At 35.5% G+C, this 15,060-nt stretch overlaps 2 protein-coding genes across 3 annotated transcripts; both read right to left on the reverse strand.

Moving 5' to 3' along the window:
- Nucleotides 1-1,833: 1,833 nt before the first annotated feature.
- LOC122292235 lies at nt 1,834-8,352 on the reverse strand. 2 transcript variants are annotated; one of them, XM_043100473.1, is made up of 7 exons: nt 6,980-8,352; nt 5,349-5,803; nt 4,571-4,758; nt 4,373-4,439; nt 2,810-4,278; nt 2,241-2,687; nt 1,834-2,128 (listed from the first exon to the last, which is right to left on the reverse strand). In XM_043100473.1, the coding sequence occupies exons 1-5, from the start codon at nt 8,172-8,174 to the stop codon at nt 4,237-4,239; spliced, it is 1,947 nt and encodes a 648-aa protein (XP_042956407.1). In that variant the 5' UTR covers nt 8,175-8,352; the 3' UTR covers nt 1,834-2,128; nt 2,241-2,687; nt 2,810-4,236. The 2 variants fall into 2 exon arrangements, with proteins under 2 accessions (XP_042956407.1, XP_042956406.1); XM_043100472.1 differs by having other exon boundaries at nt 2,241-4,278.
- Nucleotides 2,119-2,584, reverse strand: LOC122292257 (non-specific lipid-transfer protein 1-like). The gene is made up of 2 exons (XM_043100500.1): nt 2,241-2,584; nt 2,119-2,128 (listed from the first exon to the last, which is right to left on the reverse strand). The coding sequence occupies exons 1-2, from the start codon at nt 2,582-2,584 to the stop codon at nt 2,119-2,121; spliced, it is 354 nt and encodes a 117-aa protein (XP_042956434.1).
- Nucleotides 8,353-15,060: the final 6,708 nt, after the last annotated feature.

Genomic DNA, 15,060 nt, shown 5'->3' on the forward strand with positions numbered 1-15,060 from the left:
AACCCTGCAACCTTCTCGTCGCCCTTTTCTCTCACGTGAACTGGTTGGAGAAGAATGCATATTGTAATGGGGACTGTGGCAAGGGTGGCTCTATCTATGGAGGCTGTTTTCAATGGCAAGGGTGGTTGTTCTGTTTCATATACCAAAGAGTATATGTTGTTCTATTTCATATACCAAAGATGTGTAGAATTCGAACTAAATAAGAAGTTGGATGATATGCATTAAGGAGATAATTATTATACATTTTTTTTCTTTTTGGTTTTGATTTATATGCATTATATTTATTCATTAACATATGGTGTGTATTTGTAAAATATAAAAAGATAATAATAATTTAGTAAAATATTATTAAAATATATAATATTATATTATTATTTTAACTTTAAAATGGCTAGTTCAATGTAGATTCACCTAGCCAAAGTTTAACCCTATAGCCAAGACTTGAAATTCTAGCCAAACTCTAGCCATTGCCAATACGCTTAGAAAAGACCAATGGTTTTTCTCTCGTTCTTTCTTTCTTTTTTGTCGGTCTCGTTTGATTACGCAGTTCAAATGAGATAAGATAAGATTTTTAAATTAAATAAAATATTATTATAATATAATTTTTTACAATTTTGCTAGGTACAGTTGGCATATTCAAGCAGCATGTTATCGGGATGTAGAAAGAAATAAAAAACATAAAGTAAAAAGGACAAAAACAAACTCTATATTTCTCTTTCTTCTTCTCGAAAATTTTTCTTTCTTCTTTAGTTTCTTCTTTCTTGTCTGTCTTGATCGGTTAGACTGGTTTTTTTTTTCCTTAATCAACTAAGCTAGAAGTCATAAAATTGTATAATTTTGGCGTTGAGAGAAGAATCAGTCGAATATCTCATCCAAACATGTTCAAAGCGGTTCAAAACAAAGAAAATTAAACCCAAAATTATTCTTAAGATAACCACTAAGTTACTTGAGTTGTCTTCTTAATAAAAAGATAACAAACTAACATGAAATACGACCAAATAGAAACGGACCCAGCTCTCCCAAAACACACTAAACGATATCAATCCAATTCAGAACCTGAGCTTGGTAAAGAACCACCAATTCTTCCCAGACTTGAAGCACTCCTCAAGCCTCTCTTCTTGGTTTCCTTGGCAGCCGTGACCTTCTTGTCTCTAGACTGGAGGGATTAGATGCAAACAGTGTCCTTGAGATCCACGTCAAGGGTGTAGCGCATGGGCATCAAATGCTGGTAGTTGATACGCTTGACGAAGGCCTTGACGCGTGACTTCTTCATCGTCTTCTTGGATGAGTCCTTGCAAATGACCTTGCTGGGGTACTTGTTGATCCCGGTTAGATTGGTTTGATACATTACAATGAAATATAGAGATATTTTCACTATATCGGGTGCAATAGCAGGAAAAAAAATATTATTATATATGTCGGTTGCGAGCCGTTTGCATAAGGCGCTTGGAACAAACATTTTTGACTTTTTTTTAATATTAATTTTGTTTTAAAATTTAAAAAAGTTGAATTATTTATAATATTTTGTGTGAAAAGTTGAAAAAATTATAATGATTATATAAGATGAGATAGTTTGGTTTTGTCTAATCAAACCTCTCTTCATGTTTTATTGGAACTTCATTTTCTAAGATTTTGAGAAATTTATATCAAGAAAACAAACAGAAAATGGGGATTTTGTTTTTGGAATTTATTTTCTTTTCCAAACAAACTGAGTCTGCAAAAGCTCCCATGATAAGATGTTTGAAGTGTTAGTATGGTTATGTTCATGTTCCTTCCCTCATGACAGCTATAATAATTCCTCTCATCTATGCACACTTCTTAATTGAAAACTTGTTGAGACAGTGAATCGATCTTTCTGAGATGCGCATGTTTATTGCAAAAACTATCTAAGCAAGGAGCAAAAGAGGTTATAAATTTCTTCCTTGCATGTTAAAAGTTCAATAAATTGAACCGTATTCTGCAATCCTTATACAATATGACCTTATATTTCTTTTAGCGTTTACAACAACACATCGATGTGCTCAAAACACATGGACGCTCACGCTAGCTTCCTGGGTCTTTATTTCCATCCTTATTTTATTAGAAAATGCAATAATATATAGACATCCAGTAGGCGGCTCAGTCCACCCTGCAAAAAAAGAAAATTAAATCCATAAAATTAGTACATTCAATCATGTAATAATACAATATTAAGAAAAAAAAAAAGAAGAAGAATAAGGGAAAATAGATGATAGTATTACTTGGAACAGTCAGTAGTGGGTGTAATTTTGTAGGGACAAGTAGTGCCACAGGTCTCAGGAAGTGTCCCGACCAAGTCGTAGTTGATTCCTGGGATACCTGAAAGACCTTTCATGATGCAACTGCATGCGGCTCTGTCATCAGCAGTGCCGTTGGAAGCGGCATTGAGTGCTTTGATGCCATCACAACAAATTGTCGGCACAGTGCCTCCGAAAATGGCATACCCGATGCATGGACTCAGCAAGTTTGTTATCTCACCGCATGTTAACGTCGCATCGACATGAGCAGCAACCACCAGCATCACGCACACCAGCATTGCTGTGCATGCCATCTTCAAAGCTGCCATCTTAAGGACCTACTTTTTCTATCTGAGTTCTCTCTTTGGGTCTGGGGATACACACATGAACCATGGGCTATGGCTGTTGGGTATATATAGAGCAGCTTTCCGCCTTCCACGAATGCCGTAAACAATAAAAACGGTACAAGTAACTTAGTCATGCATAGATAGAGATAAGGCATAATCAAAACGGTACAAGTAACTTAGTCATGCATAGATAGAGATAAGGCATACTTTTCTTCAAGGGTTTATTTCTCAGAGACCCCCTATCCCCGCAAATCAAGCCTGCTTAATTGTAAGATGATGTCACCTTCTAGCATGCATAATTTTCAACATGTTGATATTTCTAGCATGCATTCTACTCACGTAAAATCCTTTTTTGGTTTTTTTCCACTAACAGTCAGTGGCAATTTGGATTTTATTTCCAATAAATATCAAGGATCACATATAACTCCTTTTTTTCAACATGAAAGTCCAATATCGGGGATTAGTAAAACCCTTGTTTTTTTCCCCCACATTTCTACTGGGCCGTAATTGGGGGACCCAAAAACAACTTTTCCTCAATTTGATTTGGAGGATAGCCCGCCCGCCAATCATTCTAACAGTAACTTCCCTCACCCTAACACCTTTGCAAATGTACTCCATCAATCCCTTTGACCATGTACTCCAGATAAATACGTAAAATAGAGATAATAATTTGTAACACAACTTGTTAATTTAATACAAAAACGACACGACAATAACATGTTTGAATTTAGTCTTAACGATTTCGAGATAAAACAGATTGACCTATTAAGACATGATTGTTTAACGGATCAATAGTAGGTCAATCTGTTTTGACATGTTATAACTCATTGTGACTTTTTATAGATATTATAATTTTAACATTTATATAGAATTATATTAAATTTAATCAAATCAAACTAGTTAATTTCGAGTCTATTCCATCCATTTACATATACAAGTTAAAATGAATTGACACGACACAACTCGTTATGTTAATAGATCATGTTACAGCTTGATATTTTGACACAATAAGCTTAACGAATTGGGTTTAAATTTACCCATATGATATAATATACATACATTGACACAACACAAATATAACCCGTTAACATGACTTGATACCCCTCATTGTGAAATAAAGGTACAAAAGAAAAATTAATGGAGTTGAAGAATAATTATGACCAAATTCAAAACATAATGAACAAAAAAATTACATATTAAAATTAAAAACATGGAGCCGTTGGTAAGAAGTTAAAAAGCAAAATAAAGGATTCAAATACGTCTTTTTCATACAAAAAAATACATTTGAGTACTCCATTCGAGTACATAATTACATCAAACTACATACATTTTTCATTCATATGAACAAGACATACATATTATTTAACATATCTTAGCATTGCATACTTCAAAGTTTCAACTACATCCCTAGTGTTGTATAACCTAGCTAAATAAGGAAAATTAAGCAGGTAATGGATGAAGAGACGACAGAGCTTATATTCTGCTAACCAAAAAGCAACCAATAACATGGTGAATGGGGTTTAAACCTGATGTTGTACAACCCAGGATTATGGGATGAATCAAAAGACAACTGACTGCTAGATTATATACCAACTTTAGACAAAATGTAAAAAGTTGCAAACTGTATTGATGTGTCAGGATCGTGTCATGTTTCTCCACTTGTCCTTTAGATCAACCTGAAAAAATCAACCTCCTACTTAGTATACTTCATATACAAATATCCCAAAAATAATTAAGACATTGTAAATGAGTACAACAGGAATTTTTTACCTCCGTCCTCTCTTCAAAAGTATCTCGGTAGCAATTCAGAATGAGCTTCCAGTTTCCTCTACCATACCTTCATTAGGAAGCAAGACAATGAGAACTTGAAAATCTAAATAATTCTTGAAACTTCAATCCATTAGAAGTCCTACGAGATTTAAAAAGAAATTCTAGTGATGTCTTCTGTCGATCAGAACAAGCACATACTTCTGCACACCAATCCTTAAAGTTTCTTCCTCCAACAATGTCCATCTCTTTACTTTTCTCCTTCTAGCAAAATTTGCAGTCTCATACTTCTTCAAAGGTGAAACGCTCTTTCTCTTAGGGCTAGGTAATCGAAGTCTGCTTGCATGATTGGTCATTCCTTCAGGTGAGTCATCTATTGAATCATCCCACTGCAAAGACGTAATAATGATTTCAATATGCAGTAATAGCATATGTCAACTCATCAACAAAATTACGACTGAATATTCAGATTAAAAGAAAAAGTATTCAAATGAAAAGGCAATTAAGCACTATCACACACGAATATCAATTCATGCTCTTGGCATGATGTTCAAGAGGGACCTGACCACTACTCAAATTAGATTAATAGAATTAAACTATAATGATCAAAATAAATAGAATAATCGTGAATAAAATAATTATAAGAATAAGAATGAAGATATGATATAATAAAATAATTACAACCTTTGGTTTCTAATGAATTTTGATTAAAACAAAATGATATAATAACCCCATTTACCTAGCCATCCACATAACTTGAAATAAACAGTAGATTGGAACAACAAAACATGAACACAAGTACAATATAATAACTCCATTTACCGCAAAAATACATGATATATACACACAGATGAACAGTGCATGGACAGTGCTTTAAAAAAAAGCGCTGTTCCCGTGCATTCCCTGAGCACAAAACATTTCCCTGACCACACCGAAAACAAACTGGTAGATTGGTGCAGCAAAATATGAACAGCGGTACCTCAAAAGTATGAGCAGTGCTATTCCGCTCCATTAAGCTTGGTCGAGGAGCATTGTTCTGATGACTACACGACTGATTTTCATGAGCACGGTCATCAGTTTCTGTGGATTCAATGCTCTTGTTAACAGATGGATTGGGTGCATCTCTGCCTCTCGCACTCTGGTTTTCTACAGAAGTTTCATGCTTTTTATCTCTTGTCACCCTGTCATTCATTACATTTTCAGCCAACCGTAATGCATCAGGAAGAGGGTCCTTCACCACTGCTTGTAACTCCAAAGAACTGGATTGAAGTGCTGCTCGTACTTTATTTACTTCAGGGGAAGGCAGAGAATTGTATTTGCTACACGTTACGTCTGTGTCCAGTTCCTTGGCATCGGTAATCTTAACTCCTGCTTTTGAGCGTTTATGCCACACAACATGCTTGCGTCTGTGTGGCACATTCCCTTGCCGTGTCTCTAAGCAAAATAATTGGGGAAAAGACAAAGTATCACAAGGAGAAAAGAAAATATTTTTTTTATAAGTAAAAGGGGGAGAAAAGAAACCTTATATATTATAAGAGTAAAGGTCAGAAAATATTTTAATCAGGCCCAAGCAATAAACATGGTGATCAAGGGGCAGGCACATAGAAAGATGACCATAATTATCAATACATTTACATTATCCTAAATTACGAAAGTTTGACAAATTTGAGAGCTAACGAATGAATTTACACATATAATCACAAGCATAGGTATACAAGTATGTACATACACACATACATAATATATATTTATTGATATAGTATATAGTGTGACAAAGAGGTAATAATACGAAAGACCATCATAAGCCCTGAGGGGTAGCTCAGTTGGTCAGGCCCTAGGTTTGTTCCCCAATGGTTACTAGTTCGAGTCCCCTCAAAGCCACAAGAGATTTACCTAGCTGTTAACTTCAGGACTCTGGGATTAGTCGAAAGGCCATCATATATATAGTCCTTGGGGAAATTGTACTTTTCAAAAAATAAAAATAAAAAAATGAAAGACCATCATATAAAAATGAGAACAAAAACTTTCATTTACCTAAGCTAATTGCTGAAGATCTAAATGAAAAAAAGAGATGAAAAATAAATTAATAGTCATTGGGGGAATTGTACTTTTCACCTAGAAACTAGCACGCATTTTTCTCTTTGCACCTCAAAGTATCAAAAGATCCAATTTTCCCCTACACACTATATATTTTTAAATTTGCATATTTGGTTATAGCGTTATCATGCCCAGTGGTCAATTTTCTGTTCAAGGTCAAATCTTATCTAACGGTGGATAAATTGAAAATATAGGTCTTTTATAGGTAAAATGAATTGTATTAATATTAATAAAAATAAATAAGCGTAGCCCAGGTAAATAAAATATAGATAATTTAGAGTATAAATTCAAAATTTTAGTAGGTTGAGGTGAAAAGTATAAATTGGAGGGTAATTCATGGGTGAAAAATGCAATTTCCTATGCTCGCCCATCAACCAAACGGACAGAAGTGTGGTTTTCCAAGTGTAATTATGTGCGATAACTAGCATGGACACGAGAGCACCATCTCAAGAAGTATCAAAACATCCATTCGCGCATTAAAACCCAAATAAAGTGTAGCAATGAGAAATTTACCGTTCACTCTCCCAGCAGCGGCTCTATCCTTGACAATCGTATCCCAACTTCCACTTGGCAAGGCTACCGATCTTCTTGTCTCTCTATCGCACAACTCAGGCCTACCATTGTCGCGCAAATCCTGACCAGTGCCCTGCAAATTCGCTGCCAGCTCTTCATACTGATCCACCCTGTTCGCAGCCAATTGAGCAACGTTTAGTGTGTTCGTCATCACTTGATTTGTTGTCTTTGCAGCCGATTCACCCACAACCTGGTCCGCGTTAAGTGTATTCACCACCAGCTCTTTCTCCGCCGGGTTTGCCGTATTCACCGCCAAATCACTGACATTAGGCATATTCCCTGCCACCATCTCTCCTTCAACACGGTTCACCAGCTTCGCGGCAAAATCACCCACAGTAGGCGTAGCCGTAGCCACTTCTTCAACTTGGTTCACCGTCTTTGCAGCCAACTCACCCACATTAGGCAAAATCAGCGCCTCTTCTTGCTTCCCAGCCGATTCGCCCGCATCCTGAACAGAATCAGGCTTATTCTTCGCCGCCAGTTTTCCATTAATTTGGTTCAAACTCTTCACACCCACCCCACCCGCATTACCACTAGGCCTCTGGATGCCCGAGGGCTCGGTCGCAGTCGCAGCGGACTCAAGCAACGGAGGACCCAGGAGCGCCCAAGCCTCCTTCAAGTAAACTTTAACCGCTTCCAAAGCTTCATTCCTTGTATTCATCTTCATCAGCTTCTTCGCTCCCTTATCGTCCCAAATTGCCGCCTCCAACTCGTCCCCCATGCATCTCAACTCACCCGTAACCAACTCGCTCTTCCCAAACCTCTCCAAATCACGGATTCTGTCCCTGAAAACCCTCTTCACCGCCTCGAAGTACTTACTGTGACCGTCGTGGCTCCCCGCCAGGTACTTCACCGCGCACTCTACCGCCACTGTGCAATAGGCCACCTTCAACGAGCCCGGAATCTCGACCCCGTCATCCCGGTCCAACTGCTGGATCATTTCGAGCTTATCGAGGGTCGTTTCGGTCAACGAAGCGTCCGCAATATCTGCCTGGATTGTACGTAGGAGCACAGTCTTCTTGAAGCGCGAGTCGGCTGAGACCGGAAGGACTTGGAGAAGCTTCTTGATTACATGGTCTTGCACAGGGTTTCGCAGCAAAAATTCAGATATCCATCGGCATATGTCCGCATCCATTAACGCAAAGACGAATGAATCAAAACCATATAGATTTTGATTTGGGGGAATTTCAGATCTTTTGAGTGATTTTGGAGGGAAACGAAAAGTTAGGGTTCGCCACGGAACGTGAAATTTGAAAAGGTGTGGGTCGATTTTGGGGATAACCACCTCACTGCCGATTACGACTCGTTACGAATACAACCCTACGTGGCTTTATTTATTTATTTTTTCTGCTTTGTTTTCTGTCTGCAAATTTGAACAGCTTGTCAAAGCTTCCGTTACCAACAGTATTGTTATTATATTATGTATATGTAAATGATATTTTTTATAAATATAAATAATTTTAGATGTTAATTATTTTATTTATATTAATTTCTATATTATAATAACTATTTTTTTTATATAATAATAAAATAATATGAATAAAAATGGAGTTGTTTCCTTTTATTTTTTAGATCAGAATGTATCGTTTCTGATCATCCCTTAATATTTATCCGTCTCTATTTTTCATTACATTGAAAAGCTCATGAGTGAAAAACAAGGACTAGAGGGCAAAGCAAATAGCTTTCCCATGGACACCCGACTCTTAGCCTCTCTCGACCTTTCCTCCCAAACCTCCAAGCCTCACCCACCACCTGATTTCACTTCCCTCTTCACCCACCTCACCATTGCTCTCACAACCCTTGCAAATCCCATCTCAAAACCAAAATCCCTCTCCCAACGAAAACCAACCAAATCACCTCTCAATCACGCCAATTCCACTACCTAGCTCTCCTTCGCCTCCACTTCCTTAAAACACATCTCACCCAAACCTCAAAAGAACCTTCTCAAGAACCTCTCCATCCTTGAGCGCACCCTCATCGGCACTACTAGTGGTGGCATTGGCTGAGCTTTCACCTAAGTCTATCTCCACCCATTTGACACTATCAAAACCAAGCTCTAGACTAAAGGCGCATCCCAAATCTACGCCAACACCTTTGATGCCATTGTCAAGACCTTCCAGACTAAAGGGATCCTTAGTTTCTACAATGGTGTGTCCACCGTTATCATTGACTCAACAGCATCTTCCGTTGTGTACTTTGATACTTGAAAGCTGGGGAAGTCGATCTTAGGTAGTTTTGATTGATACCCATTAGTCCTCATTCCCTCGACTGTAGGGGCAATGAGGAAATGAAGCAGAGACAAAGAGATGAAGGGACTCGGGTGGTGCGATGGCTTCCCTGGTGCAGACCGACCTCCTTCTCTAATTTCACGATGCGAAATGATGTTGGATAGAAGAGAAGTGAAAATAGGAGGTGAAATGACAAAATGAATAAGACAGGTGAAAATGGGAAAAATAAATCGAGAGAAATAAAAGTGCCATCAATTGTTTTGTTTTGAAAAATATCAGAGGAGAGAGAGAGAGAGTTAAAGAAAAATAATAAAATAAATATTTACTTCGTATATAGTAAATATCAAATCTTTTACTTTCCATTTATTATAGGTAAAAGTTAAAAATTTTAGTTATAGATAATTTGATGTGGCTGAATTTTTCCTTCAATAGTTAAAAAGTTAGATAACTTTTGGATATGGACTCTTTCTGAATTATCTAAATCTAAAAATATTGTCATTTTTAGCTACCACATTAGATTGAGCAAAGGGTAACTATAGTAATTCTAAAACTAAAATCAAATTTGATGGTTATTGTACACATATCAAATACTTATTTTATTATTTTTTATAACACTCTCTCTTCTTTCCATCTACATCCACAAACTTCTCTCCTTTTTTTAAATTAAATAGCAAAATATGATAAAATAAAATAATAACTAAAATATGATAAAATAAAATAAAATAATAATTAAAATGTGATAAAATAAATTAAATCAAAAAAGTTCAATATTTTTTAAATTATTAATTACTTATTACTATATAATAAATAAATGGATCATCTAATGTAGAGATTTAATATAAATAGCTAAAGTCAAATTCATTTTATACCATTTTATTGTTATATAATAAAAAAATAATTATTCCAATATAGAGACTTATGTAAATGGAATAATCAAAATCTAAATTCATCTTACATTCATCAAAATTCTCCTTTACATATGTATAATCCATTAACAATGCTTTAAGCTCTTAATATTGTTTATAAAAGATTAGATGAAATAGTTTCTTAAAAATTAAATAAAATATTATTATAATATAATTTTTTAATTTTATTTTAATTTTAAAATTTAAAAAAATTATAATGATTAGATAAGATGAGTTGAGATGAGATAGTTTGATATTTGATAATCAAACCAGGTCTAAAACTCTTTTCCTTCTTAAATTCAAAAACACATCCTCAAACCTAACATTTTTGCACCTCTCACTTCCTCCTCTCTAGCGCATTGCTCCTTTGCCGCAGCCATTGTTCAACGGCAAACGTGACCAAGCCAATTCCTTCACGAATCAGAACCTCTCTCCCACATTTCCCTCTGGAGATGGTAGGAGGCATGAGAGAAGAATAAGAGAAACCTTGGATTTATGATGAGTGATTTTCATGCTTTTGAGAGCTCTATAGATTTATGAAAATAAGGTGATTTTAGAGTTGTTATTGTTTTGTTTTTGCTTGTTTGTGCTCAGCTGTATAGCAGAAAAATAATTGAAATAAAGAGTTGGTTTTATCATATAAGATCTTGTGCTGACATTGATGAAGAGTACCATTGCAAGTGTCTTCGTTTCATGGATATTGATTTCCTTGGGCTCGTGGGCTTGTGAGTTGGTGGGCTTGACATATGGACTCGTGGGCGAGGCTGTGCAAGTGGGCTGTGGTCGGCGTCGTTCAACGGTGGTGCAGGGGAAAAGAAACTTTCAGGTCTAGTTTGAGAGAGAGAGAGAGAGAGAGAGAGAGAGAGAATAAAAGGAGGGGTAAGCTGCAACACGATTCATTTTGGGCACGAGGCAAAGTTTTTCTCTATTGTGTTCAACAAGAATCACATCATCCATTTCACATATTCTGACACAGAGAGAGAATAGAAGATATAAAGGAGCATTCAGCTTTATGGAGAAAATGAGAAAATAGCTCATGCAGGACAAGTAATAAATGAGTAGTGAACTAATCGCAACGGTATCTCCACCCATTTGACACTATCAAAACCAAGCTATAGACTAAAGGCGCATCCCAAATCTACGCCAACACCTTCGATGCCATTGTCAAGACCTTCCAGACTAAAGGGATCCTTGGTTTCTACAACGGTGTGTCCGCTGTTATCATTGACTCAACAACATCTTCCGTTGTGTACTTTGATACTTGCAAGCTGGGGAAGTCGGTCTTAGGTGGTTTCGATTGATACCCATCAATCATCATTCCCCCGACTGCAGGGGCAATGAGGAAATGAAGCAGAGACAGGGAGATGAAGGGACTCAGGTGGTGCGGTGGCTTCCCTGGTGCATACCAACCTCCTTCTCTACTTTCACGATGTGAAATGATGTTGGATAGAAGAAAAGTGAAAATAGGAGGCGAAATGACAAAATGAATAAGACAGGTGAAAATAGGAAAAATAAATCGAGAGAAATAAAAGTGCCATCAATTGTTTTGTTTTGAAAAATATCCAGAGGAGAGAGAGAGAGAGAGAGAGAGAGAGAGAGAGAGAGAGAGAGAGAGAGAGAGAGAGAGAGAGAGTTAAAGAAAAATAATAAAATAAACATTTACTTCGTATACAGTAAATATCAAATCTTTTACTTTCCATTTATTATAGGTGAAAGTTACAAATTTTAGTTATAGATAATCTGATGCGGCCGAATTTTTCCTTTAATAGTTAAAAAGTGAGATAACTTTTGGATATGGACTCTCACTGAATTATCTAAATCTAAAAATATTGTCATTTTTTGCTACTAGGATGATAAAATTGTCCACATTGGATTGAGCAAAGGGTAACTATAGTAATTCTAAAACTAAAATCAAATTTGATGGTTACTCTACACACATAAAATACTTATTTTATTATTTTTTATAACACTCTCTCCTCTTTCCATCTACATCCACAAACTTCTCTCCATTTTTTTAAATTAAATAGTAAAATATGATAAAATAAAATAAAATAATAATTAAAATATGATAAAATAAATTAAATAAAAAAAGTTCAATATTTTTTAAATTATTAATTACTTTTTACTATATAATAAATAAATGGATAATCTAATGTGGAGATTTGATGTGAATAGCTAAATTCAAATTCATTTTATTGTTATATAATAAAAAAATAATTATTCCATTATAGAGACTTATGTAAATGGAATAGTCAAAATCTAAATTTATCTTACATTCATCAAAATTTTCCTTTACATATGTATAATCCATTAACAATGCTTTAAGCTCTTAATATTGTTTATAAAATATTAGATGAAATAGTTTCTTAAAAATTAAATAAAATATTATTATAATATAATTTTTTAATTTTATTTTAATTTTAAAATTTAAAAAAGTTATGATGATTAGATAAGATGAGATGAGATGAGATAGTTTGATATTTGATAATCAAACCAGGCCTAAAACTCTTTTCCTTTTTAAATTCAAAAACACATCCTCAAACTTAACATTTTTGCACCTCTCACTTCCTCCTTTCTAGTGCATTGCTCCTTTGCCACGGCCATTGTTCAACGGCAAACGTGACCAAGCTAATTCCTTCACGAACCAGAACCTCTCTCCCACATTTCCCTCTGGAGATGGTAGGAGGCATGAGAGAAGAATGAGAGAAATCTTAGATTTATGATGAGTGATTTTCATGCTTTTGAGAGCTCTATAGATTTATGAAAAAAAGGTGATTTTAGAGTTGTTGTTGTTTTGTTTTTGCTTGTTTGTGCTCAGCTGTAAAGCAGAAAAATAATTGAAATAAAGAGTTGGTTTTATCATATAAGATCTTGTGTTGACATTGATGAAGAGTATCATTGCAAGTGTCTTCGTTTCATGGATATTGATTTCCTTGGGCTCGTGGGCTTGTGAGTTGGTGGGCTCAACATATGGACTTGTGGGTGAGGTTGTGCATGTGGGTTGTGGTCGGCGCCGTTCAATGGTGGCGCAGGGGAAAGGAAACTTTCAAATCTAGTTTGAGAGAGAGAGAGAGAGAGAGAGAGAGAGAGAGAGAGAGAGAGAGAGAGAGAGAGAGAGAGAGAGAATAAAAGGAGAGGTAAGCTGCAACATGATTCATTTTGGACACGAGGCAAAGTTTTTGTCTATTGTGTTCAACAAAAATCACATCATCCACTTCACATATTCTGACACATAGAGTGATAATAGGAGATATAAAGGAGCATTCAGCTTTATGGAGAAAATGAGGAAATAGTTCATGCAGGACAAGTAATAAATGAGTAGTGAACTAATCGCAACGGTATCATTACCCAATAAATAAAGGGTAGCTCTCCCAGCTGGTCGAGTGGGAATTAAGTTTTTACACATACCAATCAGGTGCTGCCACATAGGCGTCTCACCAAAGTGTGTGTTGCACTTGCATATAGGTGATGAAAGCAATTTATTTCTCTCCCTCTCCCTCTCACATCTACACTGAATCGATGTCCCTGCACCAAACACACCCAGATCTCGCCTCCAGAAAAAACGGCCATTTGATCTCACCCCCTAAAAAATCATCATCACCCCCAAAGAACTCAAACATACCAGAGAGAGAGAACTCATTTGATCTCGCCATCGCGTCATCTAAAAAGAAAGACTAAACACTTTTTCACTAAGAGATTGTATCACACAACAAAAATCACTAAGAGATTGTATCACACAACAAAAAACAAGAATCTCAACCTGAGATATGGATTTCCTTTCACAACCTTTTGTCCATATATTCTTCCAGTGGAAACCAACAGAACTTGTCTCAGAATTTGTGGAGTTTTACGCAACAATTCGAGGCTCTTGTATGCCTTCCCCTAATACGCCTATTTCATAGGATGGACTTTCATTTTTCCTTAAGCAGAGTAGAGTTCAGAAACAATTAACGCATTCCACTTGAATGAAAGTGATGAAAATGATGTGCACGTAATCATACCCCATTCTGACTTTCTACTATGTCTTCGTAACCCTAATTACCTTCATTGTGGTGATTAGCCCATAATATATTGTTGGCATCTTGACCAGGTCCCTCGTATACAAATCCTAGCCCTTGTGTCCCTTAGAGTATTAGTATTGGTTTCATCAAAAGTTAATACATTTTTAAATTTCGATGAATTTATTTAAAATGAACCTACATTGAATTCATCAAATATGTATTTGGAAAGTTTTGAGTTACAGTAATTATTGCACTTCTTTCAAATTTGAAGATTTACTATTCCACATTTAAACTAATATTTTATTTTAATTTTAATAGATATTTTATTCTAAATTAGTTGGGAATCAATTATTTAAGTATTAAATTAAACTATTAATGTCCATATGGTTAATATAATTATAAAATATGAAGAACAAAATTAAAAATATTATTATTAAAAAAATAATATTATATTATTATTTTGATAAATTTAATGTAGAATTATAAATATGAAGATTTTAGATTTATAAAAAATATATACTTTTTATCAAATTTTAAAAATAAATTTAATAATTCCAATTCTAGTACTCTAACGAGGTTGGGGCTTTGAAAGTGCTTTCGTCAAAATTGTGTTCTGAAGGGACTGGGCCCTGGGCTACGCGAATGAAAGGGGAAAGGAAGGGGGCTAAAGGGAAGGGGAATCTGATTCTTGCATGCGGGTGTAGGTGTTTGAAGCCTGCACCTCCTATGTGGCTAATGTTTATTAGTTGGTGTAAAAATCACATTTCTACGACTGGCTTGGAGTTTTTCTCATAAATAAAGCCACATAGACTTGGATAGTAAACGAGCTGTAATTGGTAATAAGGGTATCATTACTCTTTATAAATTGCTATTTGCCATGTTTGATG

Source organism: Carya illinoinensis, chromosome 13 (assembly GCF_018687715.1).
Source record: "Carya illinoinensis cultivar Pawnee chromosome 13, C.illinoinensisPawnee_v1, whole genome shotgun sequence".
NCBI lineage: Eukaryota > Viridiplantae > Streptophyta > Magnoliopsida > Fagales > Juglandaceae > Carya > Carya illinoinensis.

Coding starts and splice junctions, on each gene's coding strand:
- LOC122292257 (XM_043100500.1), bottom strand. CDS start 2,584: ATGGCAGCTTTGAAGATGGCATGCACAGCAATGCTGGTGTGCGTGATG.
- LOC122292235 (XM_043100473.1), bottom strand. CDS start 8,174: ATGGATGCGGACATATGCCGATGGATATCTGAATTTTTGCTGCGAAAC. Junction 4,440..4,570: donor TTAAGGATTGGTGTGCAGAA/GTATGTGCTTGT, acceptor TTCCTAATGAAG/GTATGGTAGAGGAAACTGGA. Junction 4,279..4,372: donor CTTTTGAAGAGAGGACGGAG/GTAAAAAATTCC, acceptor TGATTTTTTCAG/GTTGATCTAAAGGACAAGTG.